This window comes from Mesitornis unicolor, unplaced genomic scaffold, assembly GCF_000695765.1.
Source record: "Mesitornis unicolor isolate BGI_N332 unplaced genomic scaffold, ASM69576v1 scaffold46782, whole genome shotgun sequence".
Lineage (NCBI taxonomy): Eukaryota > Metazoa > Chordata > Aves > Mesitornithiformes > Mesitornithidae > Mesitornis > Mesitornis unicolor.
This window is the reverse complement of record NW_010172144.1, coordinates 82,063-99,280: the sequence shown is the minus strand read 5'-3', so window position 1 is coordinate 99,280 and position 17,218 is coordinate 82,063. Positions and strand designations below refer to the sequence as shown.

The following is a 17,218-nucleotide window of genomic DNA, read 5'->3' as shown; positions in this document are numbered from 1 at the left end:
ATCTATGATACCAAAAGATCTAATAAAGTAGTAAGGCACTCAGATCAGTATATACTCTAGTCTCTTGCATTATTATACTGAAAGGCATATGGCACCGCGTCCAGTCTGCCAGACTCTCCCCACAACTGTAGGTTGTTCTTCCGAAACGGGACTCGGGAAACCTTGCTCTGCTGGCTTCAGGTTGCGTGCGGGGACGGGTCCCACCTCCGAGCAACTCACTCCACCCCCAGGAGCTGCGGCGCACTGTCTGCAGAGGCAAGGATGTGATTCAGGGGCGATTTTCTGTTGTGCATCTCCAGCAAGTCTTGAATGAAGCCCGACGGCCTCTCGTGTTCGGAGCCACCCCGAGGTTCCTGCTCCTTCGTGGGCTGTTTCTGTGCGCTCTTGGTGGGCTCCGAGAGGAAGGTGCTGGCTCCTTGCCCACTCGGCCTCTCCAGGGACTCGGCCAGGGACTCTTTTCGGCCTCCCGTGAGGGATGTATGGCTACTGATGCCCCCCAGGGAGTCGCACTCATTTTCTGAGACGGGGTTGGTGCCACTGTGGCTGGACTCATTTTCGCTGTCTTCTCCGCACCTCGACTGGGTCTCCTCCTTGTCACTCTCCTTCCCATGGTTTCGGGCATTTTTGACTTTCTGGTGTATGCGCTGGTGACGAACCAGGCTGTGTTTCAGAGTGAAGGTCCGTTCACAGGTTTGACACTTGTAAGGTCTCTCACCTAGAAGAGAATTAAAACACAAAGTCAGCCGTAGGGTCACAAACGCGCCTCCCTCTCGCTTCAGGCAGCATAAGACACTCTACACTTTGGAAAGCCAGTACCTCTATCAAACGTGGATGTTGCATTTATGCAGACTTTTTGCTTCTGTACTAGCAAACTAGATGATGGCATGCAAGCAGGAACACAGATAAATCCGCTGGGGCACAAATGAAAAACCCAAACTAAGTGTCTTGAGATTTCTACAGGCTTGGTATGGCCCTGCACTAAGGAGGGAGGAAGACCGTAAGACCCAGGTGCTCGTTAGCATCTCGTCTAATTTAGTCAGCAACTCTTCTGGAAGAAGTTTTCAGTCATCCTCTGGAGCTCAAAAGCCTTTGTGAAACCAGCCCACCATGGGGGCTGCAGGTCAGCCCCTGATACACAGAGAGAGAGAGAGAGGACTTGCGATGAGCACACTGCCCGGCCACCTGTGGCCAACAGCGCTTACCAACAGCTGAACAGCGCATGAGAAAGCACCTCACTCTCTCTCAGATGCTGACAGATGGGCAAGGATGAAATGCCCAAGTTAATCACTGAAGTCAAAGAGAAGCTGGCAGGAATTACCCTTGCCACAGCAGCTCCTCCTCTTTCTGTGAAGCGGAAGGCAGCACCACCCTGTTTCAAAATGGACACAGAGCAACCAAAGGACCCAGCCTTGTTCACGGGACATGGGAGATGTCTGTTAGAGGTGATCAAAATTTACTGACTGGGTGAAAAATGCCTGCCTCAGGATGTCATTTACACAGCTGCTGGTGTTCCCAGCTCACTAGCGCTTTAGGACAGGGGCTGAAAAGCCTCTTCACACCCACTCCAGAAATGCTACTTGCAGGACAAAATTCTTCCTCCTATTTTGCACTTTCAAGACACAGAGCAGCTGCAGAAAACAAAGCAACCACAGCCCCACAGACAAAAATCCCCCAAAGTCCCAACCAAGCACAGTGGCCCAAGGTGCTGTCTGTCCTGAAGAACCCAAGGTCCCACCCTGACCACTCCATCCTCCATTTCGACTGCGCCTATTGAAGACTTTTCAGTGCTGCAGTTCCATCAAGACACCACCTTGTGCCAATGAGCGTGCAGAACAGCATGCTTGTGGCCCATTTCTCCCTTGAAATAACGCTTGGGATCATCAGAAGAAAACCAGTTACAGATTCGAGGTAGCTGGTCAAAATGTGCAAGTAGGCCCTGCTGTCCCCCTGGGAAGCCTGATGCTTCTTAGAAACCTTTATCTCCGGTGCCCTCTCAGGTGTCTGCTATCAAGGGAGGACACAGCTCCTCGGAAGCATTTTTGGCCAAGGGCCTTTGCCCATCTGGCACTTGGCTATGGCCAGTCCAGTGCCATGGCTCACCCTGCGCTTGGGCAGGCAGCACCAAGCGACGTTACAACCTGACAGTATTCTGTCAATACAGCTGAACAAGTGGGAAGAAGAGAAGGAGGAGGAGAGTCAACCCACAGTACTGAGGCAAAATCTTCAGTTGGAAATGCTTAGCAGTGGGGATTTACATTTACTTAATTTAACCTGTCCCAGCTTCCTGCTCAACACCTATTCTACGTTAAAACATCCTTCAGTGTCAAATAAGAAAGAGAAATAAACAGAAAAAATACACACTGACAAGGCTCACAAAGCTCAGCATGCAATGAAAACGATTAGAACACATAGTGTGGGATTCTCCACAGGCACACATCATTTCGGTGTAAAGCTCAGTACTTCAGATATTAGCGTCTTCCTAAGGTTTCTGAATTAGTATGAAAATAGGCACAAGAGTGGGACCCGTCCCGTTTCACTTGTGGCTCAATGCCGGAAGAAAACACGTCAATTTTTGTACTTGATAGGTCAATATTTATGATTTAGAAGGGTAAAAAGTCTGGTTAAGGCACTAGTCTTTGGTGTAGTTTAACTAAACATCACTGTCAATTACAGCACAGATATTTTGTTAATTACAAAGATCTTGTCTTCAGCAGAGAGCATCCTCAAAAGATAGAAAATGCCAAACTGCACCAGTTTTCCCATGTCAGAGCAGCTCGCTGACGGGTAAAATGCACCATTAATAAGGACGCATTAATGAGGATGAACGATTAATTCACCTTTGAACTGTCTCACTGCTCCATCTCATTTGCAAGGTCCTGCTGCAAACTGTGTGTATCACATAAAGCAATCCCACGTATTTTAACTGCTGAGTCAAGTTATCAGACAAGTGCTTACTACCGGAGTTCCACCTTCCCTGCCCAGGCCAGAGTGAAGAGCCAGCTGCCCACTGTAGCTCTGCCTTTCATCCAAGCAGCAGATCATGCAGACCACCAGCACATCACCTGTACCAGGCTTAGATACTCAGACAAAACCAGACTCTCTCTCTAAACTTCCACTCAGAGATGACACCTTATCACACACTGCCAGGTTTCTCCACTGCTTGTCAAAATACCAGGAAGAGGCAGAGCCATGTGCACATGACAAGAAGGGAGTCAGAAGCTGGACAGAAGTGCCCAGGGATCTCCACACTTGCCCTCACCTCTAAACTCTTCAAGCAAGCATAGGGAAAAATGGTTTGGGAATTGAAGATAAGGCAGTGCTGACAATTCCCGCTTCCTCAATAGGCTTTGTATGGCACATGGGGGATTGGGGCAGAGAAGACACCTTGCGGACACCTGTAGGACTAAAAGCAGTGTCTCTAACCTCAAGTTCTAACAGCAATCGTGCACCTACAGAGCAGATGCCTCAGTCTGGCGGCAGACCTGCTCGTGATCTGTTCTGCCCTTGAGCCTCCTCTTACCTGTATGAGACCGCATATGTCGCGTCAGATCTTGCAGAGACCAGAAACGCTTGTTGCACACAGTACAGACTTTCTTTCTTTTGTCTGCTTTTGCAGTACTCTTAGCCCCATCAGTCTTTGGTATTTTGTCATCACTGCTCTTCTCAGTGGACTTTCTCTCTGTGCCTTCCCCCTCAGAGACGCTTTCGCTCTCTTCATTCTCCTTTCCTGTTGCCTCACAGTCCACAGGAGACTCCACTACCTTCAAGTCCATCGGAGACTCTTCCTGGTCAAGACCACAGTCCTGCATCGAGGGAGCTCCTGCATCATCCTGAATGCTTTTGCTTTCATCCTCACTGCTCCTTTCATCCTTTCTGTCCTCACGAGTGTGGGCCTTTTTGTGACGGCTAAGAGTGCCAGCAAACTTGAAGGTTTTGCCACAAATGTCACAGGCATGTTTCCTTTCAGTCTGAGAACTGCTGCCTGCGCTCTGGTCACTCTCTGCCAGCTTGAAGTCCATTAATTTGCTGGCAAAATTGAAGTCAAGACTTTTGTTACTTACAGAATCTTCCTCAGGACCCTCTTCATATCCATCCGCTTTGTCTTCGGCATCCTCTCCTGTCAGAGGGCAGTCAGCCTTCTGCTCCTCCTTGGGGCCGCACTCACTCCCTGGTAGCTCTCTTATTTCCTCTGGCTGCTCCTTCTCGCAGGAGGTCAGGTCCAAGACTTCGTTTCCTGGAGCCTGTGTCTGCGCATCCGCCTGGCTGTCTGCAAGCAAACAGAGAGAAACTTTCAGCGGGATGCACTGTGCCAACTCACAAGTACCAGCGGCACGGCTGCGTGCGGACCCACGAGCATCGCTTCTGATCAAGTGTCCCGGCACCTGTTTCTCTTATCTGCGACCCAGGCCAGAAACTTACGGCTGAAAAGAGATCAAAACACCACAGAACCCATTTAACAAGATGATTAAAAATCTGCAAGAAAATGCTTTCCTTTCCAAAACGCACTCGCTTTCTTGGCAGTTGCTTGAAGTCACTTTTAATATAATCACTTTTACCAGAGAACACAAAATGCTGAGACATCAAAGAAGAGCTGAGGTCACTACTATTACAAATGCACCATACCAGAGACACGTGGATGTATTATTTAGAGTATTTCATGTATGAAACTGGGATATAGAGGAAGTAATATACAACCATATATTAATCAAATTAACTTATAAACTGTAAGTAGTGGGAGACGCTTTTCAAAGGGAATATAAAGGCCTCATGCAACCAACTGCTACAACTAAATGTTAAAGGTTAGTGCAGACAGTAACACAGAGGACTGTTTGAAAAGTTGGGTATACATCATATAAACAAAAGATGCAAAGGTTCGTCCACATGTGGGTGTTTCTTATACTGATACCACCTGGAACCAAAACATAAAAGCCAAGAAGCAGTAACAGTCAGCATTTCCCGTTGTTTCACAATTCCTCCAAAAAGAAGGCAAAAACCACCTAAGATGTCCACCTCAATGACCTCCTCTGCTTCCTTATCAGTTTGCAGCATTAATGTTGCTGAAGACGTAACATGTGTCCGAAAAAATAACACAGATAAGGAGCCTCAGGAGAACAATGGGGTGGAGCTGTGGCCCTTCAAAGCTCTACACAAACAGCGCACATGTAAATAGGAAATAAGCCGGCCTGGACCTGGAGGCCAAAGCTGACAGGGGTGCGCAGCATGTAACCCATCCCCAGTGCCACTTTCCAGCAGCCGTTCCAGGACGTGAACTTTGCAAGCTGCGCTTTCCGAAGGCCAAAACTTTCCTTGCTCCTCCACCCCACCTCCTCCTTGTTGACAGCACGCAGCCCAGCGAGCACACAACCTACTGGGCACTTCAGCGCTCATCTGCAAGCCCAAGAGCTGCTGAGTGACTACGGGGATTTAGAAACTCCAGTGGAACAGTTTAAGCTCTCCATTTGACACAGTACAACATGTGCTTGTCTCCAAATTGCCTAGATTTCCCATTACAGGCTTATTTCATAAGCAAGAAGTAATGACAGAAGATAAGAAGAGAGTTCTTAGGCACTCAGTACTGTTTGAATGCAGTCTTGCAACGTAACTTGCATTGACCCCATCTCCTCGCACAAGTGATAATAAATGGCCGTGAAACAAATGCCAAAGCTAAGCAGCGTTTCCAGTAATCGTGAACAATCGCTTAATAGAGAATAATCCTCAATACGCTTTTTCTTGGAGGGGTGGAAGGGTGAGAAGTGACCTGTCAAAAAAAATAAACTCACCTTTTAATCAAAACAGATCCGTTTACATAGACACTGGATTACGCAAAAGCTTTCCACAAAGTTCATTGCTCATCTAATTATCTGCCCATTAAAACATGCAGTCGAGCTATGATCTGTGTATAATGCTACAGAATTTGAGGATGTGGGCATCTGAAAACAAAGGTCATCTACAAGTGCCCTGTGAATCCGCATTTCAATTCTGTGTTTTAACCCACTGCTTATCTCTTGGCTGTATTAAAGCAAAAAAGAAAAAAAATAAAGCAAGCTATTATAAACAAGGAGAGGTCACTTCTAAAAATCAAGCTGAAACGTTGATGCATAACAGTTACAAGGAAGCACTGCTCCATAACCCAGAAAAACAGAAGCCAGGCACATATGTGTGTGTGTGTGTAGAGATATATATATATGTACACACACCATGCCCACGCACAGTGCTTCTGGATGCAATGCAGGTAGCCAGGCCTTGCAGCTGCTGATGCAGGCAAGGGAGTGAGCCCAGAAGCCAAACCCAGGCCACTTCTACACAGGGGAGATGTTTAAAAAGGAAACATGGCTGTGGGTTCCTGCCTCCTGCCTTATTTTGCAGACTGCTTCTAGGGGCAGGATGAGCGCATCTGGCTCTCAACTTGGCCCAAGAGATGAAAGGAAGAATCACAGAATCAATCACAGAATACCTCAAGTTGGAAGGGGGCCATGAGGACCATTGAGTCCAACTTCCTGCTCCTTGCAGGACTACCTAAAACTAAACCATATGACTAAGAGTGTCGTCCAAATTTCGGGTGAGTGAAGAGCACGACGAGACTGAGATGGCGGGAGGTCCTCTTTTATCATACTGAGAGAGATGTTTTGTAATTCTTTGCTGAGGAAACAGAAGACAGTGGATGCAGAATAAGTTGTTTTTTCAACACGAAATATCAGGAACAAAGCGAAGGAGGGCAATATACACCAGTAGCACTCATGCAAGAGAAAACCAAAAGATTTTAAAACACTCAAATGCAAAAGCCACAACTTTTATGGTCAACATGTTGTATACGATGCATGATTTTCTGCCTTTCTTCTATTTTTCCCTATTTTTTCCTTGTTCTGCTTTCAGTACTCTTTTTAAAATAGATATTTGTTTTCTTTTTTATAGCTTACTTCTCCTTCAATGAGATGTACCCAAACTCTATCTTCTTTTTGCCTTTCCTATGTGACCTGGGCCCCTTCTCAGCTCTTGCGCTGCTCTTGCATGGCTGGCCTACAATGACATTTTCCTGTGCAAGAGCGACACGCTCCAAGGGATGGGCGGTCCATAGGTAAGTGACGCTGCTTTACTAGCACAGGCGAGCAGATGAAGTCGACATTGAGAAAAACAAACGCAAAATTTAAGCGAAGTGCCTTCATGAAGGGCAAAGACCATGTCAAGAGCACGGCTGTACACAGGTTTTCTCTTCCGAAGCTGGCCTGGCAGCCCCAAATGAGCACACTCAAACCTCAGGCAGGGATGCAGCCAGCAGCACACAGACACGCGTACGTGCAGGGGTGAGCGCTCTTCCTTCTCACCTACACAAACCAGACCGGCCGTTTTCTTTGTCAAGGAGGAGTTTTGCAGGTCCCTTATGAACCTTCCCGCATATCGTCAAGCGGCAGTTCCCGACCTGTCGAGCTGCTCTGTGGTTACCCCCAACCTGCGCGGTTGGTTTCGCAGCTGGTGGAAAAGCGAGAGGCTCTGCACAAACCCCAGCTGTCTGGGGATGGGCGAGAATCAGCCCAGCTCTGCTGCAGCCAAACTGGAACAGCAGCAGGGGAGCTGTGAAGGTGTGTGGGAAACACAGCTGTGAGGGTACTCTCGCGCTGGCAGCTGCTCCAACCACTCCAGCAGAGGTTAGGCCTGGCCTGCACTACTGGCTTTTCCCTGCTTTTATGCCTGTCTGCAGCAACAGAAACCTTGCTGGCCATACAACTCCAGCAAGCTTGCATCTTACACAGGGAAGATGATTTTGACCAAGCCTTCAGATCCGGGCAAACAACTCTCCAATGAGGCCAAGGTCCTCTCAGATGTGTAATTCCTGTTACCAGAATTTGGCTGATTTATGGTGCAGAGCAGTCACCTGTATCCAGGCATCCAGTGAGGAAAGCAGGGTGTGTGGGAAAGGCCTGACAATTCTTTCACCCCTTTCCAATCTCTCACTTACTAAGGTTGTAAAATGCTTTCTGGTGTGGTTGTAATCCCAGACATTTACACCTGGTGAGTCAAGAGACGAAGAGTGGAGAGCTCTGCTCACCAATGCTCCCACCCACCACCACTTCTTCTGCAACAATGGGAGCAGAATACATCATCTTGTCATGAACAACCAGAGCTTGTGTCACTTCTCCAAAGCAGAGACAAGAAGGTGACACTATTTGGTGATGTCAATTCTGACACTGGAGTCAAATAGCATGGGCAAGGTAAGGAAAAGAGAGGAGATGAGCGGGGAGGTAAGGATGTATGGAGGAAGGCAACACAAAGCAAACAGCTCGGCTGCTGCCCCATCAGCTCCTGGGAAAAAATGAACTTCTCAGGAGATATATTCATAAGAAAAACCTCGCACTCCACCATCTGAGAATCCAAAAACTTTTCCGCTTGCATGAAAGAAACCACTATATAGCTGTAGCCAAAATCATTTTTCCTTCAAACTGTGGAAAGAAAAGACTGTTTTGCTTAAGTCTATTTACAATTCAAGTTGCAGTTTTCAAGTCAGCCCAGTCAGAACTGAGTCTGCTTAATCTTTTATAGGTGGCAAGAAAGAAAGAGAGAGAGGACTCAACTGCTTTCCTGCATACACAAACCAGATTACCAAAAGAGACACTAAATGTGGAAAGTTTCAGATAAAAGAGCAGATACAGATCAAGGTGGGGAGGCTGCTGGTTTGATTCTGTTTTCCTGTAGTTTTCCTTTTTTTCTAGAACTAAGGTGGACTAGAGAGTAGAGCTGAAGATGCTAAAGAGTTATTAGATGAAACAGAGTGCTGTAATGGAAACTATTTTCTGACTTTAAAGCAAGTGTTTATTGCCAAACTTTCCTGACATCCAGAGAGAAGTGTTACAAAACCCATCACATAAATAATGCTCAAAACTGGGGCAGAGAACGCACTGGAAATGGATGCTGTACAAGCAGTTGGCATTATCAGTCAGATGAGACGACGATTTACTGTTTTTTCCCTACATTAACTGAAATAACCCCAGCTAGTCTTACATTTTACACTTACGTTTTACCACTAGGTGGTAGCAGTCCAGTAAATTCGGGATTTTTTGGACCTGCTCACACAGTGCTGCTTCTACTCCCACCCATGAACTGGAGAACATCTTTCTAACCCGTGGAGTCAACTTGCAAAAGTTTGGGGGTTATCTTTGTCCATTTTCACTGTAAACACTCTAAACACTAGAATTCAGCCACCTCCGTTACATCACAGGCACACACACAAGTTAAATATTTAATTAGCCCACAGCTGAGGGAGCTTCAGTCGTGCCTACATGCCTTTTGAAATGAAAACATTTGAGATAGAAAAGGAGTATTTACAGTAAATGGAACTGAATATATTTGGGGGAAAAGCAACAAAAACCAATTCTGGAAAAAGAATCCACCTTTGGCCTTTGACACAAAGTATGACCCCCCAGTACCTTCAAGGGAGCAGCTGAAGTCACCAACACAACAAGTGTTCAGACTAGCTCTGACTGCACCTACCAAGTGGAAATCTGCCCTGAAGGGTCGAGGAGGAACCCAGACTTTCAGCTTATGGTCAATTCCACCGTTTAGCAGAAAGGCAGCTTGATGTAGAGCTGGCAATCCAATCAGCACGTTGTACACCATCTCCTCGGTATCTTCCCAACAACAGCTCCAGCGCTCAGGCCCACCCCCAGCAGCAAGCACCTCTTGCTTTACCCCAAGCTGCTCCTCTGGAACGGCTGTTAAACTTTGCCTGACACTGAAAATGTGGTTTCAAGCCCTTTGTCCTCTAGGAAATACCCACAAATGTAGTTCAGAGGTACAGACAGCTGGAACGGTTTGAAAAAACAAAGTCTCCCACTACAACCAGGGCTCACATGGTTTCTGGAAGGACCACAGAGCAGCAGATATCTAGAGCAAAGATGAATTCTGCTAAATGCTAATCGGAAAATTCACTGTTGAGTATACTTACTTTGTCAATATTTGCCTAGTTAGCACAAAGCAGCTGTGTTTGACCCTCTCACATTAGGGGCAAGCCTGTTTAAGAAAGGGATCTTTCCTTAGCAAAGTCTCTTTCGGTATTACGTAAGAGATAATCCCTCACACCGTTCCCATCCCACATCTCTCCTCCGTCAACTGTACTTTGTTGCAAGAAGGGAGCACTCAGAAAGCCTGAAGGAGACAAAGGCTGGGCTGCTTTAACATGATGAAAGTGGGCGATTCATTAAGTTGCTCCACAACTTCCCTGTGCGCCTCTCCACCAGTACAGGTCTCCCCAGGTTTGACTGCTGCAAGCTGGGCAAGATGCCCTCAGTTTGCTTCACGTTAATTTAGACCGTTCCCCTTCTCTCCATGCAGCAAGGACATGCACAAGCCCCATCGCCTCTGAATCCTATCCAAAACCACCATCCTGTTTTTGTTTTGGTTTAAAACAAGACCAAAAGAAACCCTCTATAAACTTGTTCCCAGTGACACTCTATTGAATTGCACTTCCTTTCTTACACCTCATCTTAAAGCTTCACTTCGTTTATGGCTGACCAAACACCATGCAAGCATCTCCCTTCCTTCCCTTTCCTTCTGGCATACAGTGAAATCTGGATGATTATTCCAAAGTACTGCTCTTGCATGGGCTCTGCATGTAAGTCCCAAGCATGCTACTCACCCACCTTTTAAAACCAGCACAAAAAGGGAAACAACCCCATTTTAAACTAAGCCAGAGTTTGAAATTGTTAATTTACTTCCACTGATTTTGAAATCTGTTTTTCTTGGACAACAGAGAGACACCACAAGTCCAAAGCTGTTGAATTATTTTGGACCGTGATTAAAGACCACTTGGCGAAGCCCATTCTAAACACCAAGCTGTGCTATAAAGCACACGCGGTGACTACAACAGTATAGGATCCATGTTCCTTCCTTGCTGTCTGAAGCTGCTATTTGAAGACACAAAGCATCTGACAGCAAAGCCAATTTCAACAGCATCTATCCCCAGCTTCCTGGGAGATGCTGCCAGCTCCACACCTCAGCTGCATCAATGTGCTCTTTTACGGCAGCACCGCCAGCCAGGTCCAGGAATCTCATGACTGCCGGTCCCTCCCCTTGCCCTCTCATTCTTTTGGGCAGCTGGGTCAGCTACAGCTGTGGGGATGAACAGTTGGGAACAGGTCGAGCCAGTTGTTATCCAACTGTGGCCCAAGGCTCTGTCTGCCGGAGGCAGGTCAAACCACCCTGACCAGCCCTGTGCCGGCTGCTAAGAACAACATCTGCGCTGCACCAAAGTCCAACCCATCCTATGTGCCATGCCAGCGCTCATCTGAGCAGCTTCAGAAATGTTCTCCTCCTCACCCCACCAACCACCTGAGCTGCAGCAGCATCCCTCTGACCACAAAGAAAGTTTTCAAGAGACCCAAGTAAGATGTTTTAGTTTCTTTCTGCTGTGAAGATCATCAGAGGTGAGCACTTTCAGAGCCCTTTCTGCAGACTTTCGTGCTGTGAGGGGATCATGTTATAACATGAGTCTTCCTCTCTCACGCTGTAGCCATTTGTTGTCTGCATAGGCAGGATGAGCCCGCGTGACACCCCAGATACCGTGCTACAACCCTGTGAAGTTACAGGCTGTTAACGTGGTAACAAGGCAATTCAGTCTCTTCATGATAGGCAAGCTCAAATCATGTCATAACGTGTCCCCAGCATGGCAGATTTTAATGCCAGACTAGCGCTAAGACCTGTATTACTACCTTTGAATCACTGGAAGGTAACCTGCCGTATCAAAAGAAGAAGGATGAGAGAGGCTGGTAAGACAGCAGACTTTCCCAAACAAACCGGAGCTTCGAAATGTAAGAGGAAAATCCTGTGCACATTTTTGTGCAATCTGATCAGCAGCTACCCTGAGGTAGAGAGTAACAACTCATTCGTAATTTTAACTACCCCACTGCACAGAGCCAACTTCTTGTGGCTTTTAGGTTTGTTACTTCAACAGCTCTCCCGTGAAACTAACTCAAAGTGACATAAAGTGACCCTGTCTCTCCTGGAGGTGTGAACATCTTACAGCAACGGCTGCTTTCTGCAAATGCTTCTCAGGCAAGGGACACGCACCACCATCTGCTGAGCTTCCTTCTTGCATCCATCCCATTTGGTCAGCACAGAAAAACCCAAAGTGACTGTGCTCACTGTTGGTGTTGTGTCAGCTTGTCCTTTCTCACTAAACGCCACTCGCCTGCCTTGTGTGATCTGGCAGTAAATCTCCTCCACTGCTAAACTCTCAAAACCAAGGGGGCAATACGACGGCAGGTGAGCTTCAATGCAGATGAATATAAGGTAAAACACCTCTGGCAAAATAATCTAAAACATGCCTATGTGATGCTGAATGTGGTACTGGCAGGTTATGTTCAGGCAAGAGGTCTTGAAGCCATCACTGACAGCTCTCCAGGATCACAGGGTTGGCCTGCAACAGCAGCCAAATTAAAGCCAAGAAACACTGGTTACCATGAACAAGGGAACTGCAAGCAAGACCAAGGGCGTCTCTTTGCTGCTGAATAAAGCCCTGGTGTACCCTTGTTTCAGGTGGTGTGTGCACTTTTGGTCTTCATGCCATGGAAAGGAGATAGTCATGTTGCAGATGGCACACAAGCAAACCCGATCCAAGCAACGGGGCAGCTGCCCTGCAAGGAGACACCAGAAAGGCTCAGGCTTCTCATTTTGAAGGAGCGAAGGGGGTGTTATGATTAAGGGTGACAAATCATGAATGCAGCTGAGAGGGTGTACACACAACGGCAATTCACCAAATTCTCCAATACTGGAAGTAAGGGAGGCTCTCTGAAACCAGCAGGAGATCAGCTGAAAACAGGTTAAAGAATAGCAAGTAGTGAACTCCTGGAGCTTCGCGCCAGATGAGGTTGGAGGCAGACAGTACCAGTGGGTTCAGAAAGCAATTGGAGAGCCTTGCAGACAGCAGGTCCATAAACAGGTAGTAAAGAGAGCAGGCGGGGATGTGCCGTCTAACACGCAACCCTAGGGCACCTGTTGTGGATGCTCAGAGAGCATTAAGAGGAACAGAGCGCAGGAAGTGGCCGGGCCCACATGCTCACCCTAAATAGCACACCCTACTGCTACCATGGGAGACACGAGAACCTGGCTGCACGTACCACTGCTCCAACATGGCAGGGCACTTCTTGCGTCCTTACACTCCATTTGTCTGCAGCGTTCAGTCTGATTAAACACAACTTGGCCTTGCTATTCTGAACAGCTGGGAAAACCTGCATGTGCCACTGCGAAATCTGGGATCCTCTTCCTTAGACTGGGGAATAAGCACATTACTCCTCAGGTAGCAGCTGGAAATTCCAGGTTTGTACAAATTCTGTTAGATTTGGTCGAAAAGACAACAATTTTTTGACGGGGGAAGGGCTTCTGGCCTGACATGAGAAAAAAGGCATGTCTATCTGTCCTTCTACTGTGTAGCAAGAAACTTTTTTGTTGTGGGTTTGTTTTTTTTTCCCTTTTCCCCCTTTACCGCATGGTGACCAACTACAACACCCTGACCGCAACCTCCTCAACAGCAGGCTTTCTTCTGAGGTGTCTATCACCAGTGTGAATTTGACACAACTTCCATCAGAGCCATGGGGCATCTTTCCATTGATGTCAGTGAAATCAAGCCCCGTATGTTGAAGAAGCAAACACTTACTTCCTCCGTATGAGAAAGTTTTTCATGTCTGTATTTCATTTCAATGACTGGAATAAGAGAAGGGACCAAGTGCAGGAAGAGTTGAAAGAAAAGCCAGGATCATACAGTACAATGAGGAAAGGCGTCCTGCAAGACATCTTCATGATGAAGGAAGAGATTGTAAGGATAGTTACTTGTAAAAGATCAGCTCTTGTCACACCTTTCACCTCACACCCAAAATTCACTGAACACTCCCCTCTCCATCCCCCAGTCAGCAGCCTCTTCGGTACAGCACTGTGGGTATGTTTCTCACTTTAATCTTCCACGCGTTGGTTCTGCTCTAATTAACATCTCAGCTCACAGGAGGGATTCCCCACATCTCGCAGACATCTCGGGCGCTGCTCCTTTCTCTTAGTTCTCTTCCAGTGTCAACACAACTTTTTAGAAGCATCAAGGAACTGCTTTTTGTAGACTTTCAAGTCACACTTTCTTTTTAGATGCCTGTTAAGTCAACCATAAATTTATGGTTACAAATACCATCCCTTTCTGCACTTTTATTTGGCTTGATTCACAATCCAAATACAAAACAGAACTTCAAAGTTGAGTAGAAATCCTTTTGGTTCACGATAGCCCAATTCCTTTCCACATTTCTTTTCAAGCATGCAATGACAGGATTAGCTGGGGATTAATTACTTGAAACTCAAGCTGCATCTCAGGCCACAATTTTCTCGTATTTTCACCCTTTTAAAACTTCAGTATCTACCAAATATTTGCTATACAGACCAATACTTAAAACAGGTAAGATATTCCTATTTCCACACAAACGCCCTGGTTGGAGATCTCAAAACCCAAACAAAAATCCTGCTTACAGCACAAACTCCAATCCTCCCACCCCAAGTTACAGTCCTATTCCCAAATGGACACCAGACTGCTTTCCAAAAAAGTCACCTTTAAGAGGCACAAAAAAGATCATTCAAAAATGCAGCACTCCCTGCTTCCTGTATTGTCCCTTAAAGACAACTGCTCTTCTGATAAAATACACTTACTCACTGGAGAGTAACCTGAACAGTCAGTTTAGGTGCGATGTGATACGATTTTTTTATTACCTTTTTCTGTAAAAATGGTCATAGCCTATATTAAAATACATCTGCATCTACGTACTGACTCAGAACTGACTGTAAAATTTGGTTAGCAGCACAGCAGGACCAGCCTAGGCTGGACACTTGATGGAAGCCAGTCATTTGAAGGGATTATTTTTCAAAAACGGGTCATCTAAATAATCACAGCATGCAAGAAGATCATTCCTCAATTAAGATATCTCCTGCCACTGTTGTCCCAGTGGAAACACATTATCACCATGGTAAAGATAAAATTGCAAAGTAAAGATGTCTACAATTTCAGTTTGACTTAAGTCATAAAAGCAAAGAATAAAAATGCCTCCAGTCCTGTATTTTTGACTGGTGTCCTCCAATCAACAGGAAACATTCAGGTTCATGGGCTAGGTGTAACTGTTATTTATTACTTTATTTTGTTTATAGATCATTTCTTGTCCAGTTCATTCCTGTTGTAACTGCAAAACACCACAAAATCAAAACCAACTCCCTTCCTCTGCCATTAAAACTCACTTTCTACAAAAAATAACCTTGGGCCAAGTAAGATCTAGCAGCATCGCTCTGAAAATATCCTCAAGTGATTCTTTGCAAACAGATTTAGCTTATCTATAACAAACTAACGGCCAAAAAGGCCACTATTTTAATTTTATATTGAACCTACTCTGATACACATGCCATAAAAGGAGCAAAATTAACCGCACCACCTGCAGGGCACTTGCTGCTCCGAGAATGAAAGAGTCAAGAGCAGGCAAGAAGAGCAAAAAGGAAAGGCAAACTGAGTCGAACACAGAAGAGCAAATTAAACATTAAAGACATCAAGAGAAAAAAAGTATTAAAAGCAAGGGTTCAAGCATGTTCAAACAAAACACAGGTACTGTGTTAAACACGATAAAACCAAGCTATGCCAAATTCCCAGTGCCCCACTTGTGAGCTTCGCATTAAAATAAAAACAGGTGAGAAAAGAGTATCCTTTGTCAGGGAGATGCTTTTGAACTGAAAAACACAGAGTGGTGTTGAGGCAAGAATAAGCAGGGCAATGCTTTCACTAGAGAGACTTTTGGTTGTATGAGGGATGTGTGTTACTGGTAGCGCGTGTGTTTCTGCACTTTCACAAAAGGTAAATACGATCTTGACAGCACATGGAAAGAGCCCTCCACGATGAAATTTTACTGAACCTGAAACACACATGCAAAAATCTCTTCATGTCTGTAATACACAGTGTAGTGTAAAACTGGCAAAATATAGATACTACCTAAATGCTCAGCATGATACACCTTTTCCTCAACCATGCTCACTCACTATTAGCTCAGACCACTGACGTAAGTTAGTCCAGTAACAACTTCCCTACAAATAGATGGAGAAGAGCCAGTTGCCACCTTCTAGCTCATATGACTGCCTTGTTTTTTGATAGCACTGTACTATACAGAAATCTAGGAGCTTGCCTGCAGTGATTCCCTATGGAGCAGATACCGACAAGCAATTTGGAAGTAGATCACCAGGACTCCCATCTGTCCCATCCACATCAGCCTCTTGGCCCCTTCTCTCCCCATGTCAGGGAGCAATCATCAAGCCCAGACAATAAAGTTCCCCTTTTCTCTTTACAGTAAGATTAGTGAATAGATTTTTTTCCTTAACTCCTTTTAAAAATCAGAGCTATCTAACAAGTTGCTGCCTGTGCAATAGGTGGGGACAGAAACGGTGCACTGCACTGTAACACCGTAGATGTCTCCATCAGGAAACCAACTCGCCCACTCAGCATGCAAGCCCAACAAACTGCTGTATCTGTCACACAGCTGCCAAACTCCTCCCATGCCAGCGGCACCTGACACTCACCACAAACACACCGGGCTCACTCCACCTGAGTGCATCCTAGCGCTTGCTTTGGTACCTCCTCTCTGGTCAAAATCTCCTCTACCTTCCCAGCTTACCTTTCCCTCTCCCCTCCAGTAAGCCTCACCTACACTACTGCCACAGAGGAGCTGCTGCGCACTCCCAGTTTGGAAAAAGAGTGCTCCTGAAAGGAGATGTTCCAAGGACAGCCAAAGCTGGCTGTGGGGCAGTCCTTCAGCAGTATGTTTCCCTCAGTGTTGCTCTGATGATGATCAGAAAAGAGCTCCGTATTACCATTGCCAAAGTGCACCAACCAGAATTTGATCACTGCCACTGCTGCAAGTATCACCAAAAATCTTACATTTGCACTGAGGATGCAGCCCTGCCAAGGCTGCAGTTGCCTGCCTACCCCGAGAGGATTGCAGCACAGGCTTTCTGAAAGGATGATGTCTTCTTTCAAGCCCAGTGGTGGTAGGGGAGACAAGTTTTACCACGATAACTCATGGCCGAGCACATTTTCCTGTCTTCACTAAGGGTTTACACCAGTGCTGCTACCTTGGAAGCCTGCCATCAATAAGGAGGTCAAACCCCTTAGTCTGGGAAAAGCCTCTCTGTTGTTTTCTGTCTCATGAGCAGTTCTGCAGTAACTATATAT

General features: G+C 46.2%; 1 protein-coding gene across 1 annotated transcript in view; it reads right to left on the bottom strand.

The window, feature by feature from the left end:
* Positions 1 to 215: 215 nt before the first annotated feature.
* Positions 216 to 17,218, bottom strand: part of RREB1 (ras responsive element binding protein 1) — a 64,446-nt gene continuing 47,443 nt past the window's right edge. Inside the window, exons 9-10 of the mRNA XM_010180273.1 lie at positions 3,521 to 4,267; positions 216 to 715 (exon numbers count right to left, since the gene is read on the bottom strand). Of these exons, the coding sequence (XP_010178575.1) occupies positions 216 to 715; positions 3,521 to 4,267 (1,247 nt within the window). The remainder of the gene's footprint in view (positions 716 to 3,520; positions 4,268 to 17,218) is intronic.